The 14,779-nt window shown below is 46.4% G+C and overlaps 2 protein-coding genes across 2 annotated transcripts; one reads left to right on the top strand and one right to left on the bottom strand.

The window, feature by feature from the left end:
• Positions 1–1,445: 1,445 nt before the first annotated feature.
• Positions 1,446–10,371, bottom strand: NPC2 (NPC intracellular cholesterol transporter 2). The gene is made up of 4 exons (XM_043556623.1): positions 10,112–10,371; positions 5,920–6,027; positions 4,124–4,296; positions 1,446–2,191 (listed from the first exon to the last, which is right to left on the bottom strand). The coding sequence occupies exons 1-4, from the start codon at positions 10,191–10,193 to the stop codon at positions 2,105–2,107; spliced, it is 450 nt and encodes a 149-aa protein (XP_043412558.1). The 5' UTR covers positions 10,194–10,371; the 3' UTR covers positions 1,446–2,104.
• Positions 10,372–10,622: 251 nt separating this feature from the next.
• On the top strand, positions 10,623–12,948 carry ISCA2 (iron-sulfur cluster assembly 2). The gene is made up of 4 exons (XM_043556622.1): positions 10,623–10,739; positions 10,943–11,045; positions 11,164–11,279; positions 11,911–12,948. The coding sequence occupies exons 1-4, from the start codon at positions 10,669–10,671 to the stop codon at positions 12,083–12,085; spliced, it is 465 nt and encodes a 154-aa protein (XP_043412557.1). The 5' UTR covers positions 10,623–10,668; the 3' UTR covers positions 12,086–12,948.
• Positions 12,949–14,779: the final 1,831 nt, after the last annotated feature.

Below are 14,779 nucleotides of genomic sequence, written 5' to 3' on the forward strand. Positions count from 1 at the left end.
GCAGGTAGCTGTGAGCCTTGAAGGCGTTCAGTGACACGGGCAGTCTTCTGGGAATAGGGAGAGAGCAGGCATACGTGAGAACGGAGCTTTTCCAGGCATCTCAAAAAGTTCCATGCAGAGGATAGGCTCATTTTTCTGAGGTGATATATCATCACGCCTCAGACTGAACCTTCTGATTTTCCTGCTACTTCTTGATGAGGAACAAGATCTACCTCCTAGAAAGATAGGTAATATTTACCAAGTGTGTATGATGTGCCAGGGGTCATTCTAAGTGTTTTACGTGCATCATCTCGTTTAGTCCCCGCAGCCCTGCTGTTATTGTCCCTATTTGACAGATAAGGAAACAGAAGCACAGAGAAGTTAAGGGATTTGAAGATTGCACTGGAGGTCCTATTAATTGGTGAAGCCAGGATCCAACTACTGGTAGTCTGAAGGCAGAAACCACAGCAGTTAACCACCTTTGGAATGGTCCACGCTGATAGACCTTGGGTCCAGCATGGGGAGACCCATGAGTGGGCTGACCTTCTACACACAGCGTGACAGCATACAGCACCAAGCTAAAGAGGACAGGGCTTGAATGGCTCTGGGAATGAACTAGTAAGTCTTGGCAGCTGATAACTTTATTCCTGATCTATGGCTGTCCCCTGGTGGTTTTCCTGGGAAACTCACAAGCCAAGGAAATCCAAGGCTCTGGTGAAGTTAGTGGGACAAAGTGAGCTGGGCCAAATGGCTTACGGGCTGCATAAACACCCCAATCTAAGAGATGGCTTTTTGAGGTCTACATTACCCAACTCACTTGTGAATAGGGCTGTAATCCCTGTGACCGCAATCAAAAGCTGATTGGCAGCACATTGATCAAAACAGGCAGCAAAATATATGCCCCATATATTTTGAAGTGCACATACTTTGCGCTTCTAAAGCAGGAAAGTCCAAGATTTAATGAACTTGGCCATTATTTGCCGCAACTTCTCATTTCATGTTTAAGCTTCTAGGCTCTCCTCATGGTGGAAGATTCCTAAAAGACTACTGTGCTTCATGCCAGCTCGTAGCCTCTAACTCCCTGCCCCTTCCCCCGCAATTTAGTTCCCTTGACCTTTCAGATGTTATTATTCAACTAGGTGGTGTTTGCTTTCATTGCTTCTGGTGGCATAAGAGTGTGCAAAATAAAGCAAAAAATAAGGTCATTTTGTATAAAATAGGTAAAGTCTGGCTGGGCAGAAGGGAAGAAAAGGCAGTTTCTGAAAGAGTCGTGTCTTTGCTGCACTCTGGGACCACGGGACCAGGGTGTCCACCCTCCACAGATCTGGGGCAAAACACTGGCCTGAAAGCAGCAGGTGACCGCTGCCAACATGCGGAAGGCAAGACCGCCACGTTTTTATTTCCAGGTGCATAAAGAGGCCACAGGTTAATGTTGTTAAAAAAAAAAAAAAAAAAAATCAAACGTCTGTTAATCAAGTGCTGCGTTTAATGAACACCGCCTAAGACAGGGGGTAACCTAAGGAGACAGCGGGTAACCGCAGACAACCGGCCATTCAGGGGTGAGTTGCCGTCGCAGAGCGACCCCCCTCCGCCCAGCTGCTGGGCGCCACCGGCCAGCATGTCACGATGGATGAAGCAGCGGACCAGCAGGTACTGTTAAGAGTCAGCAGGCTGGCTGGCCCGACGCGCTGAACTCAGTGAGGCACTTGGAGATGAGGAACTTGCAGATGTAATATCCCTGTTAGGTGGGGGAGGTGTGGAAACCCTCCTCCGCTGCGAGGGGCCGAGGGCCGATAACCCGAGGGCAGGTTAGCCAATAGCCTGAAGCAGCCTCATCTGGGTCCTCACTGACTGGACCTTCCTTTTTCCAACGCAAGAAACACTGAAGACAAATTAAATCCGTGCCTCTCTCTCCCTCTCTTCTTCCCTCCAACCCTTCACCAAAGACACTACAAGGGCAATAGTTCTGAGCTCTCAGGAAAACAGGGTCTGGAACCTTCTGGAGACTGAGAGGCACCAAACAGCTGTGTCAAAATTCCTTTGCTTTAGGTTAGACTCGATTTCTCCTGCCCTCCCTCCACCCGTTCCTCTCTCACCCCCACGCAACATGCTGGCATCAGCACCTCTAGCCTTCAATCTGCACTGGGATCTCCCAGCAGAAGAGATTCTGTTCCTTGTCGCCCAGAAGCTGCCACTTCACCATCACTTTTATCTGGAGAAAGAGAAAAAGAATTGGGAAAAGTGAAAGCAGGCCCTCACCTCAATCCAGAACCGGTGTAACTATGAATCCGAGTTAACAAACTGCCTAACTCTTCAGACTTTTTTTCTTAAATCATGCCACCATGGAGGCCGCTTGGGACACGGGGGCAGCCTGTGGTCTTAAAAGACCAGCCAAGTGACACCTAGGATTCGGCGTCAGCGGCACCACATACTAACCTCGTTAACTCATCAGACATAATTTCTGAAGCATTCTTTTCCCTTTCAGATCAAAGGCACATGACGAAGCCTTGAGGGGAAGAGAATTTTACATTCAAACAATTTCTTACGTACTTGGCAATCTGATCTGGCTTTTTCCGAGGGTTAACCATGCATGGAGAGTAGTTATTCGTAGGTGTAACAAAATACCTTGTTACTTGTTAGCCGAAAATGTCAGAACACGAAGGGTGTCCCGAGAAGTTTATAAGTATACGAATGGTTCCGGGAACAACAATGCTTCGTAGCAATACAGCTTCAGTTAATTTCCTTAAACTGTTTTTGTTTTTTAATAATATACATCATTAGAAATCTCTGCTTTGACTTGTTATACTAGGAACTGTCCCTTCTAATTCTTAAAAAAAAAAAAAAAAAATCACTGAGAATTTTCCAGTCCTTTCTTATGTAGATATTAGCTTTCTTATGATTAGTTACTGCCCCTAATTTGGATTCAAATGTTTCTTTACAATTCAACATCTGAGTGACTGTGATACCTGCATCTCGAAACTTGCAAGTTTTTCAAGACCAGTACACAATAACTACTGTTTCACTTAGTGCTTAAATTAACATAGTTTAAGATGTTTTTCAAATGAAACGTAATTCACTTAACAGCTGCTACCATATAGGAAGTGCCTACTATGTATCAGGCCCTAATTAGACACTGTGTAAATGACCAAGGCTCAGAAATGACTATGATTTTATAGATACTCCGCAAATTAATCTATAAACCTGTCCCTGACCCATAGGGTCTCTTATATCCCTTAAACATAGACTCCCTATATTACAGCCTCTTTGGAATGTTCTTTAATTACTTGCCGTGTCTAGAAAATAAATGGCCGGAATGCTCCTGGGTTCTACTTGATTTCCTTCCAAAATGTGCAGTGTTTTGTTTTGTTTTTTTCTTCATGGAAAAAAGGAATCCCCTTACTTCTTCCATTACTTATCAGGATTCATATCTTTAATACAGGCCCATTCCAACAGGTTCTACCTCATGTGCGTGGTAGAAAAAGTAGTAGGTATAGCAGGGCGAGTCAAAGGAGAAAGCAGGGGCTGGGGGGGGGGGCGGGATAGGGGGAGAAAGAATTGTGTGGAAAAGTGACCTCTTTGCTATGGAGCTAGGAAACTACTGCTCTCTTATTAAGAGATTAATGGAGAAACCAGAATTTTTCTATAACTTGACATCTTGAACTACTTGACAACTGCCTAAAATCTTTTAACAGTGCACAGGTTTTGGGGTCACAAGGCCAAGGATCTAGACAAGGTCTAGGTCACAAGGATCTAGACGTAATATTTCTTAGCAGAGTAGACATTGCTCATTTTGCTTAACATTGGAGGCTCAAGTTTCTTCATTTGCAAAAAGGGATAATACTGCCTCCGCAAAGCATGGTCATGAGAATCCAGGAAGATACTGTGTATCAAAATGGCATCATGAGGCCCAGGCTAACGATTCGGCGACGAAGAACAAAGGGGCACGGGGAAAAATACCCGCCCTACCTCGTGATTCCTAACACTCAAATTCATCTCCTTGCCCCCAGCTTCTGCTTCTTCATCATAGAGAGACGAAGGACTCCTACCCAATCTTTTCTTCTTGCCCCCCCACCCCGCCACCCCCCCGTCAGATTCCTCATCTAGTCACAAGGCTACCAGTGTCCTGAACAACGATGTCACTTACAGAGGGGTATTCATTCTTCACTGGTAGTTTATTCAGGTAGCTATAGGTCTTGCCTTGCTGGATGGGGCAGTTGATTCCACTCTTACAACCATCAGCCTCAGGAATGGGAAAGGGAACGGCTACGCCCATCAGGATGCCATACACCAAAGCTTTGCTGCCCTGAGATGAAACATCTAAGAGGAAAGAAAGAGAATGAGATAGCGACAGGGACAGCTTATTTCTAAACTCGAAGTAAAAGAGTCAGATACGTTCTCAAGCAGTGGCAATGCTATGATAGCAAACCATAAAGTCTGTACTTCTTAACTCCTAGAGTCTACTTCTCTTTGTAGTTATGCTTAGTACCTCTACGAATGCTACAGAATAAGCATTCACTCTTAAAAAAAAAAAAAAAAAAGCAAGGGAGAGAGCGGTTTTCTTTGCTCCCAACCCCACCCTGCTCTTCCTTGCCTGTCACAGTTTCTCAGGAGAATCAGAGCTACCTGGGTAAATAACCTTACCCAACAAAGTAACTGAGTTTTTTTGGGCAGTAAACTTTGTTTCCTAACTACGTCAGCTTCCGTCAGAGCGTACTGTGTATCTTACAGAGCTTTAGAAGATTGGTCTCTGAATTCTCAAATGCCCTGCTCACAGGATTCCTTTAGAAAATAAGGAAACAGAAAGGAATCTCCGCAGAAATGCAGTTAAGTAACAATAAGAGATAACCCTTTACAAACTGGGTAAGGTTTGAAAGATGAGGTACATCTCTTGACATCCTCTACCCTCCATATCACAAGATGGGCAGGAGGAATAAATGCAATAAAATTAGGGCAACCAGGGTAATCAGCTGTTAGGCTATTGTGGAGATCCAGGGTGTTGGTTTGGTTCCCTCCCTCCCTCCCATCCTTCCTTCCTGTCTTTCTTTCTTTCTTCCTTTCTGGGATGGGGATTACTTTTGTTTAGAAGGTACATTTTGGGGGTGCCTGGTAGAACACGTGACTTTTGATCTCAGGGTTGTGAGTTTGAGCCCCATGTTGGGTACAGGGATTACTTAAAAAAAAAAAAATCTAGGGGCGCCTGGGTGGCTCAGTCGGTTAAGCATCCGACTTCGGCTCAGGTCATGATCTCACGGTCCGTGAGCTCGAGCCCTGCGTCGGGCTCTGTGCTGACTGCTCAGAGCCTGGAGCCTGTTTCAGATTCTGTCTCCCTCTCTCTCTGCCCCTCCCCTGTTCATGCTCTGTCTCTCTCTGTCTCAAAAGTAAATAAACGTTAAAAAAAAAAATATATATATATAAAAAAAATCTAAAAAGAAAAAAAAAAGAAGGTACCTTTTTGGTTTGGGACAACAGAGGGGCAGGGTATCATCCAGGAGAGAAAACAACTCTAGTATTTAATGCTGTCTTCAGGCTTAAAAGAAGGAGATGACAGGAACTTTGACATTTCGTATTAGACTGCCACATCTAGTTCCATAGGATAGAAAACGAGTAAAGGATTCAAGGTTGATACCCCTTGTAGAAATAAAGATTTTGCATTTGTCTAGATTCCTGGGAAGCTGAAGGTGATAAATGTGGTACCAGAAAGCAACAAGTTCCAATAATATTTCTTTACGTTGAGGAAGGAAGCTCAGATTTTTTTCCTTGGGTCCCAAATGAATTCCGTCAACCTTACAGAGGGGAAGTCTGAGCTTTGCAGAAGTTGGAAGGGAGGTCACAGACTTCCTGACTGCAATTCCTTCCCCCATATCCCTGTGCTCATTCCAACATTTGAGACTGATGTTCTGCTTTATGATGAATTTGAAGTCAAGGGCCACTTTTACTTACTACTGGTGAAGGTGACATTGACACTGTAAGACTGGCCTTTGTGCAATTTGCAGGGCTGGGTGGGGCATGGGCTCACATTCAGCTCCTTTATAACTCCAAACCCAGAACCTGTGAAAAAAAAAGAAACATGAATTGGAATAGGAGGCAAGATAAACCACCTATGCTATTTCCTACCTAATGGAAAGGTGCTCTGCTCGTCAGGAAACTCTTCCTATTATTTGATGGGTGAAGGGGAATTAAGAAAATGAGTTAAGTATGTAAAGCCAGCTTCCCCGCTCCGTATCCTGGCAGGACTATGCCAGGGCAAGTCATCTCCACCCCTCCTTCCATCCCCAGGTAGGATTTAAAGCAGCACACATATGGCGCAAGTGATGGCTCAAAGCTTCAGTGCTGTTTCCACTTGGACTCTTGAGCCTGGCTGCTTCTGAACTGCCCCCGCCCCCCATCCTTTCTTCTTTTTTTTTTTTTTAATTTTTTTTTCCACGTTTTTGTTTATTTCTGGGACAGAGAGAGACAGAGCATGAACGGGGGAGGGGCAGAGAGAGAGGGAGACACAGAATCGGAAACAGGCTCCAGGCTCCGAGCCATCAGCCCAGAGCCTGACGCAGGGCTCGAACTCACGGACCGCGAGATCGTGACCCGGGTGAAGTCGGACGCTTAACCGACTGCGCCACCCAGGCGCCCCATCCTTTCTTCTAATCCTGTCCCGGTACGGATCCAAATCAGTGATCTCCGAGCTTTGTACGTCCCTACCAGTGAAAACGATTTTAAGAACGCATCCACAGTATACAGGCGGACACTCCACTTTAGAAACGTGTTCTTCAAGATAAGTGTCTCCGAGACAGGGTGTGTGTCTTTTTGTAAAAATCTCAGTCCAAACAAAGACAAAAGTGCTGTTTGTTCCCAAGAAATGCTTGACCTAAACAGGTTAAGTAAAATCTTTAAGAATCCCATTGCCGCATCCGGGTCCCTGAAACTGGACAGCCAAATCGACAGAATGCAAGCAAACTGCCTGGTAACACCGCTTATAGCAAGGAAAGCTTAAGTTCTGCCATTCAGCCATCACTGCTGAGGTGGGCTCTGGGACCGGGCGCCTGGGTTTGCAATCTCACTGGCTCCCTTACTCACGGTGAAACCTCAAAACAAGGCACTTCACCCCTCTGGGGATAACAACAGTAACTGCCTCATAGGGTAGGTGAGTGAACACACAGAAAGGTCTCAGGTAAGTCTTTGCAACATGGTAATGCTATATAAATGTTTACTTTATTATCATCACATCGGGATTCAGTCCATGAATTTAATCTAGAATAGTTGCTGTGGGTGGGTTAGCAAGTCCCCTTTTCACACAAAAGCTGGGCCTCTCCTCTGCAGTCATCAGGTTGGCTCAGCCCATGGGCTATGAAATGAGAAGCTCATGTAGACGCACTTGGCTTTCCCAGCCTGTGCCTGCTCTTGGGTGAATGGTTTCATCCTACTGACCAGCACTCCTCCAGCTAAGTCTGTGAGTAATAACTTGCAGTCCCTCAGCCCCTTGCTTGCTTCTCTGTCATTGCAAGGTTCCAAGGTTTTCGAAATACACACGCGAGAATTCTCTTCTGTAAGCACTGTCTTCTACTCTGTCCTCCGGTCTACAGATAGGGAATAAATATCCAGAACTTTAATCAACAACCTATTGAAAATCAGTGCTTATGGGGCGCCTGGGTGGCTCAGTCGGTTGAGCGTCTGACTTCGGCTCAGGTCATGATCTCGCGGTCCGTGAGTTCGAGCCCCGCGTCGGGCTCTGTGCTGACGGCTCAGAGCCTGGAGCCTGCTTCAGATTCTGTGTCTCCCTCTCTCTCTGACCCTCCCCCATTCATGCTCTGTCTCTCTCTGTCTCAAAAAACTAAATATATATTAAAAAAAAATTACAAAAAAAAAAAGAAAATCAGTGCTTTATGCTAAAGCTTTCAACGTCTGCTTCAACGTGCTTCTTTCAAGGCTGGGTCACGTGATTAGTACTTGTAGCTCCTTGAGTTTTACTGACAAGAGGTTCTTGGACTTCCAATGTCAACAGAACTCCTCAGTCCTAACTGGCAAAAATAGCAAAACCAGTTTGCTTGGCCCCATTTCTTACTTGAGGAAATACTCCTCCCAGGGAAAGGGGTCATAGAGTGGAACTCAAAAATCTTTTGATGTGGGCACTGAAGTTTACATTGTTATTTCCCATCGCTTCTCGGCCTTTTGGCTAAGATCAAGTGTACATTGTTATTTCCCAATTCAAAAGTAAATTGAAAATTTGTAACTGAAACCCTCCCTTCCTTAAGAAGCACTTGCCATAGGTGTATATCTGGATTTGGTTTCCTTGGTCTTTTTTTTTTCTGATGTTTATTTTTGAGAGAGAGAGAGAATGTGCACTTGTGGGGGAGGGGCAGAGAGAAGAGAGAGGGGAGATGAGGCGCTCCCTCAAAATCAAGGAGTGTGAGGTCATGACCTGAGCTGCAGTCATGCGCTTAACCACCTGAACCACCCAGGCATCCCCCCCCCCCTTTTTTTAATGTTAATGTTACCACTGAAACTCAAGGCGGTTCACAGACACCCACTAATTTCCTACCAGGAACTAGCTGTGAGACTTGGGTTTGGGGCATGTGGGTGGCTCAGTGGTTAAGTGTCCGCCATCGGCTTAGATCATGACCTCATGGTTTAAGAGTTCGAGCCTTAAGTTGGGCTTTGTGCTGACAGCTCAGAGCCTGGAGCCTGCTTAGGGTGCTCTCTTCCTCTCTCTTCTCCTCCCCAGCTTGCTCTTTCTCAAAAATAAACACTAAAAAGAGAAAGAGAGGGGCGCCTGGGTGGCTCAGTCAGTTAAGCGGCCGACTTTGGCTCAGGTCATGATCTCGCGGTCCGTGAGTTCGAGCCCCGCGTTGGGCTCTGTGCTGACAGCTCGGAGCCTGGAGCCTGTTTCAGATTCTGTGTCTCCCTCTCTCTCTGACCCTCCCCCGTTCATGCTCTCTCTCTCTCTCTCTCTCTCTGTCTCAAAAATAAATAAACGTTAAAAATTAAAAAAAAAAAAAAAGAGAAAGAGAGAGAGAGAGAGAGAGAGAGAGAACGAACTTGGGTAAGTTACTCCATGTGCCTGTTTCCTATCTGTAAAACAGATCCTGAGGGCTGGATGAGTTAATAGAGTGTCTTTGTCCAAATTTGGCCACTAAGTTTAATGGAGGGATAGGCAGTAATTTGAGGTGATAATAGGATCTTTCAAGTGCTGCTAGTTTAGTGGAACAGCATTTGCTAAGTATTAATAGACCAGCAGTCTTATTCCTTAATCAATCCTGTCCCCTAGCCTAACTCTGATTTTGCCTCAAAATGAACTGATGACATAGTGGAAGGGGTATTTATTCTCTCATCTGCTTTTGCTTTAAAAGGTTTTTTTTTAATGTTTATTTTTTAGAGGAAGACAAAGCGTGAGCGGGGGAGGGGCACACACACTTTGAAGTTTCCTTCCAGCTCACAAATTTTATGTCTTCTTTCATTTATTACTACACCTTTCCACGTCAGAAAACGTTCTGCTAGAATAGTTAATTCTATAGACTTGGCTGAACGAAAGAACTCACAATTTCCTACAAGCCCCCGCTGTACTTCCCAACAAAGATCCCTACCACAGCGCCCAGACGGGGTTATGTGTCACAAGCTGTGTCACAGCAACACGAGCTTTATAGATAGGAGGAGACAGTGATTAAGAAATCACCAAATTATATAGCACAAAGGAAGCGGTAACGGAATAAATCATGAAAAGGAGAATTGACTTTTGACTTGTCAGCAAAAGGGAAATTAAAAATAAAAGCAAACGGAGTAGGGAGGGAGAGGTCATCCAAAGACACAAAGCAAACATACAAAGTTCTGTGCCCCTCACGTCCCGCGCATCATTGGAACCTTCAGTTAGTTGTCTGTGCTACAAACTTTAGAAAACTTCTGCAAAAGGCCCAGCTCCAGTTAATGTCCAGGGACCCCCAAAACGCGTCCCAGGAAGAGGCGAAGTTGTGAGCCATTGGGTTTCGCCCCCCGCACCTTCTCCCCAACCCCAGCCCACTCCACGTGGGGTCCGAGGCTGAACCTGACCGCCCGCGGGACCCGCCCAACCCAGCCGGGGGTCTCGGCGCGGGGTTCGGGTGGGGGCTCCCGCAGAGGGCGCGGGAATCTCGGGCCGGCTCCGGCTCACCGCAGTCCTTGAAAATCACTGGCTCGGCGAGGGCGGAGGCGCTGAGCGCCAGGAGCACGAACGCGACGGCCAGGGAACGCATCGCAGCTGAACAGGTTCCAAGCACGAAGAAGGAAGAATCAACCGCCTCAGTCACAAGATAAACCTGCCCGGGCGGGCCTGGGGAGGAGCCAGGTCAGGCGACTCTCACCAGCAACCAGGGCCGGGCCCGCCCGCGCTCCGCCCCGCCCGCGCTCCGCCCCGCCCGCTCCAGGTTGCCGAGCTCGGCTCGGTCCCGCCTAGATGCCCGCTATCTCCGCCCACCTTGTCCGCTCCGCCACCGGGTAGGCTAGAATCCATCTCCGCCCCGTTCCGCTCCTCCCTCCGGCGCTCCGCCCAGGTTTTGTTGGTGCGCCCCAGCTTCCGTAATGAGAGCAATTCTAGCCAATCAAATCCCTTCTCCTCCACCACCACCCAATGGGTGTGCTCGGAGGCGGGGTCTCCGTGGGTCCCGTCCCCGGAGGCCCAGATGGAGAAGGCGATTGGGATGACGCGAGGGGTGGAGTTTGTGGAGGAAGATGGCGGCCGCCCGTGGGTTATCGCTAATGGCCGTGGCGCTGAGGGTGGTCACTCCGTGGGCAAGGGGCAGGTACCAAGGCTACAAAGGCACCTGGGAAGGGTGTTAGTTTCTGCGCCTCCAGGACTAAGGGGGAAGTTAAGGCCTGCGGGGGAGGCGAGGGTTTGGCGTGAGGCTGTCCAGGTGGAGGTCGTCAGGTTTGGCGTGAGGCTGTCCAGGTGCAGGTCACCAGGTGCCCATCTGCTCCAGGCTCATGCTCCTCCCTTGCGCAGTAGGCTCCTCGCGACCACTCGCGGACCTCAGGCTCGTCGGGAAGCGTCGTCCTCCAGCTCCGAGGCCGGAGAAGGACAGATCCACCTGACCGACAGCTGCGTCCAGGTAGGAGGTCGGACTCGGGGCGGCGGCGCCAGGGTGTCAGGAGTGCGGGGACTTGCCCTTGGCTCACCCTTGTTCCTCCCCTTGCCTGGCATTCTTGATCCCCCTTCCTGCATTTCAGAGGCTTCTGGAAATCACCGAAGGGTCAGAATTCCTCAGGCTGGAGGTGGAGGGAGGCGGATGCTCCGGATTCCAATACAAATTTTCACTGGATACAGTTATCAATCCCGACGACAGGCAAGGAGGAAGGGGTGGGTCCTCAGAGAATGTGCGGGAGGGATAAAAGTGCACATTTAGTTCAAATTTGAAAGGTTTGCTGAGAATGCCTAACACCACCCTTCTCACACAGTGGGAATACAGTGAGGATTTGTGTCATGCTTCAAAATAACTATGCTATAGGAAGAAAATTGGCCTGCCGACGTCCCTAGTGTAACTGGTAAGAGCCAGCCTGGACTGGATTCCAGTCCTAAATCCTTAACCATTTACCAGTATTCATTCCATGGGCTCTTTTTGCCTCGGAGAAAAGCAGCACTTGTTAGAGATAACAAGGGGTGCTTCCTCTGTATTTCTAAAAAAAAATTTTTTTAATGTCTCTTTATTTTTGAGAGAAAGAGCATGAGCAGGGGAGGGGCAGAGAGAGAGAGGGAGACATAGAATCTGAAGCAGGCTCCAGGCTCCGAGCTATCAGCACAGAGCCCACCACCGGGCTTGAACTCACGAACCCTGAGATCATGACCTGAGCCGAAGTCGGAGGCTTAATCAACTGAGCCACCCAGGTGTCCCATCTCTATTTCTAAAACTGGGCTCAGAGGGTGTAATGTTTTTGGTGTTTATGATAGTCGTTAATGTCTTCCTCCTGTCTTTTCAGGGTATTTGAACAGGGTGGGGCAAGAGTGGTGGTTGACTCTGATAGCTTGGCCTTCGTGAAAGGGGCCCAGGTGGACTTCAGCCAAGAACTGATCCGCAGCTCATTTCAAGTATTGAACAATCCTCAAGCGCAGCAAGGCTGCTCCTGTGGCTCATCCTTCTCTGTCAAACTTTGATGCGACGGCAGGTGACCCAGAGATTGCTTCCCCTTGCACCAATTTGAGGAGCCTGGCAGTAGTAGAATTCTAGAGGTTTCCTTCCAATCATCGTTCTCTCAATTGTTTTTTTCCCTTCAGTCTAGGAGTGTTGTGTTTGCCACCGTTATTTTCAGAACGTGAAGCTTTTACTCTTGATTTAATTTCACTCACACAGTTCTGAGGCCAAGCGTCTAGATGCGATGATCTAAGCTCTGCTAACTTGTTGAAACCCACCCTGTGTAATCTGTAGAGCCTTCAAAGTTCCAGAGTTTCGAGTTACTTCTCTGGCCTTCAGAGTTGCTTGTACATATGCGTATAGCTATGTATAAAAGCTTTATTTTGAAGGAAGTCCTTATTGTGTTCTGGATCAGGGTCACAGATCGGGGACCTTAACTCTGGTTACCAGGCTAGAGAGGATGAGAAAGGCAGTGTTCTTTTTTTTCATCTCACCCTTCCTGAATGTGTTACTAGACATCCGTCTTTTTCTTTTTTCTTTTCTTTTCTTTTCTTTTCTTTTCTTTTCTTTTCTTTTCTTTTCTTTTCTTTTCCTTTTCTCTTCTTTTTTTTTTTTTTTTTTTGGCATCCTTATTTTCTATGCAGCTCATTCTCCACCTTCCGTTTGTTAGGGTAAATCCTTTTTTCTTTCTTACTCCTCATTCTGCTAAATTTACAAAACCAGTAGCTCACCCAGAAAACTTGGATCGAACCCCCGCTGATAACCTGAGTCATTTGGAAAGTAGGCCCCATACTCCATACTCACAGAGACATTTCAAGATTCTGTGATCATTCAGTGACTGATATGTTGCTTCACTTATTGTGTAAAATGTCTTTTGTCTCGTGCATAGCAGGACGTGGTTTTTGTGTTGGTATGGATATGGAGAGTTAGGGATTACCAGATAAAATGTAAGATGCCCAGTTAAATTTGAATTTCAAATAACACATAATTTTTAGTATAAGCGTGCCCCAAATATTTCGTGAAACATATTTATACTAAAAATTATGTGTGGTTTATTTGAAATTAAAATTTAACTGGGCACTGTGGTTTTTTTTTTTTTAAGTTTATTTATTTTGAGAGAGAGAGCGAGTGGGGGAGGGGAGGGGCAGAGAGAGAGAGGAAGAGAGAATTTCAAGGAGGCTCCACACACATTGCGGAGCCCAGTGTGGGGCTCGAACTCACAAACTGTGAGATCATGACCTAAGCCAAAACCAAGAGTTGGATGCTTAATCGACTGAGCCACGCAGGCGTCAGGGACATTGTGTATTTCTGTTTGTTAAACCTGGCAGCTTTATTTTAGGGTCCCTGAAAGAAAAGCTTTTTTTTTTTTTTTTTTTTTTAAATTTTATTTATTTATTTTGAGAGAAAGAGTGTGAGTTGGGGAGGGGAGAGAGGGGGAGAGAGAGAATCCCAAGCAGGCTCTGTGCTGACAGCTGCATCTCATGAACCATGAGATCATGACCTGAGCTGAAATCAAGAGTCTGGTGCGTAACCGAACGAATGAGCCACCCAGGCGCCCCAAGGAAAGCTTTTTAAGCAAAATTCCGATGAATTTTATTTAATTTTTTTTTTAATTTTTTTTTTCAACGTTTTTATTTATTTTTGGGACAGAGAGAGACAGAGCATGAGCGGGGGAGGGGCAGAGAGAGAGGGAGACACAGAATCGGAAACAGGCTCCAGGCTCCAAGCCATCAGCCCAGAGCCTGACGCGGGGCTCGAACTCCCGGACCGCGAGATGGTGACCTGGCTGAAGTCGGACGCTCAACCGACTGCGCCACCCAGGCGCCCCCCAATGAATTTTAAAGTACTTGTTTGGGTATGGCACTTAATTAGTCTACAGATCTAGAAATAGTTGTGGCACGTGTGTGACAGGGCTGGGGGAGCTGGAACTGTATGGACAACTAAAAAAAGAAATACCACTACCATAACAAATGATTTATTAATGCTCATGTTGGGAAAACCACAACCAAATTGATTATGGAAGAATTACTGGTTAAACCCTTGTTTTCCTCAAGAGCCTTAAAGTTTGTTACAGCAAAACTTGCATTTCTGGACTGGATTGGAATTAAGGTCATTCATTAAAAGAATTTACCATTAAAAAGGGAAATGCAGAGTTTAGAGAAAAGTATCTGGGACAGAAGCTTAGGTACTTATATTTTCAATGTGGGAAAACCTAGAATTTGGAGAAAGCAAGCCTATTGTGAGTACAAAGAGGAAACAAAGGGAGGCTCAGACACCTGAGCTTTCTTGGCAGTTTTCCATGGAAGGAGGCAGAGAGCAGCATACCATAGGGGCATCTGTGTGGCTTTACTTAGATACCTAAAGATGCATGAGTACCTGGGCCTGATAAGATCTTCAGCTCAGACTAAGTTTTTTCATCCTCGTTAAAAAGAGATTTTGCTACATTTTATGTATTAGAACCTGTTTAAAGAGTGCACTTTATTTTTGTTTATTTTTTGAAGGAAGCCCTGTACCCAGCGTGGGCCTTGAACTCATGACCCTGAGATCAAGAGTTGCATGTTACACTGACTGAGCCAGCCAGGTGCTCCATGATTTGGTGATTTTAAAACTCATGCCGAGCACATGCAAGGTAGCTTTAGCTGCTAAATAAATCATTAAATTGCAGTAGTCAGACAGGAACCGAATCTTTGAACGCCTTTATGGAAGTACTTGCTGTT

The sequence above is a fragment of the Prionailurus bengalensis genome, chromosome B3 (genome assembly GCF_016509475.1).
Source record: "Prionailurus bengalensis isolate Pbe53 chromosome B3, Fcat_Pben_1.1_paternal_pri, whole genome shotgun sequence".
Classification (NCBI taxonomy): Eukaryota; Metazoa; Chordata; class Mammalia; order Carnivora; family Felidae; genus Prionailurus; species Prionailurus bengalensis.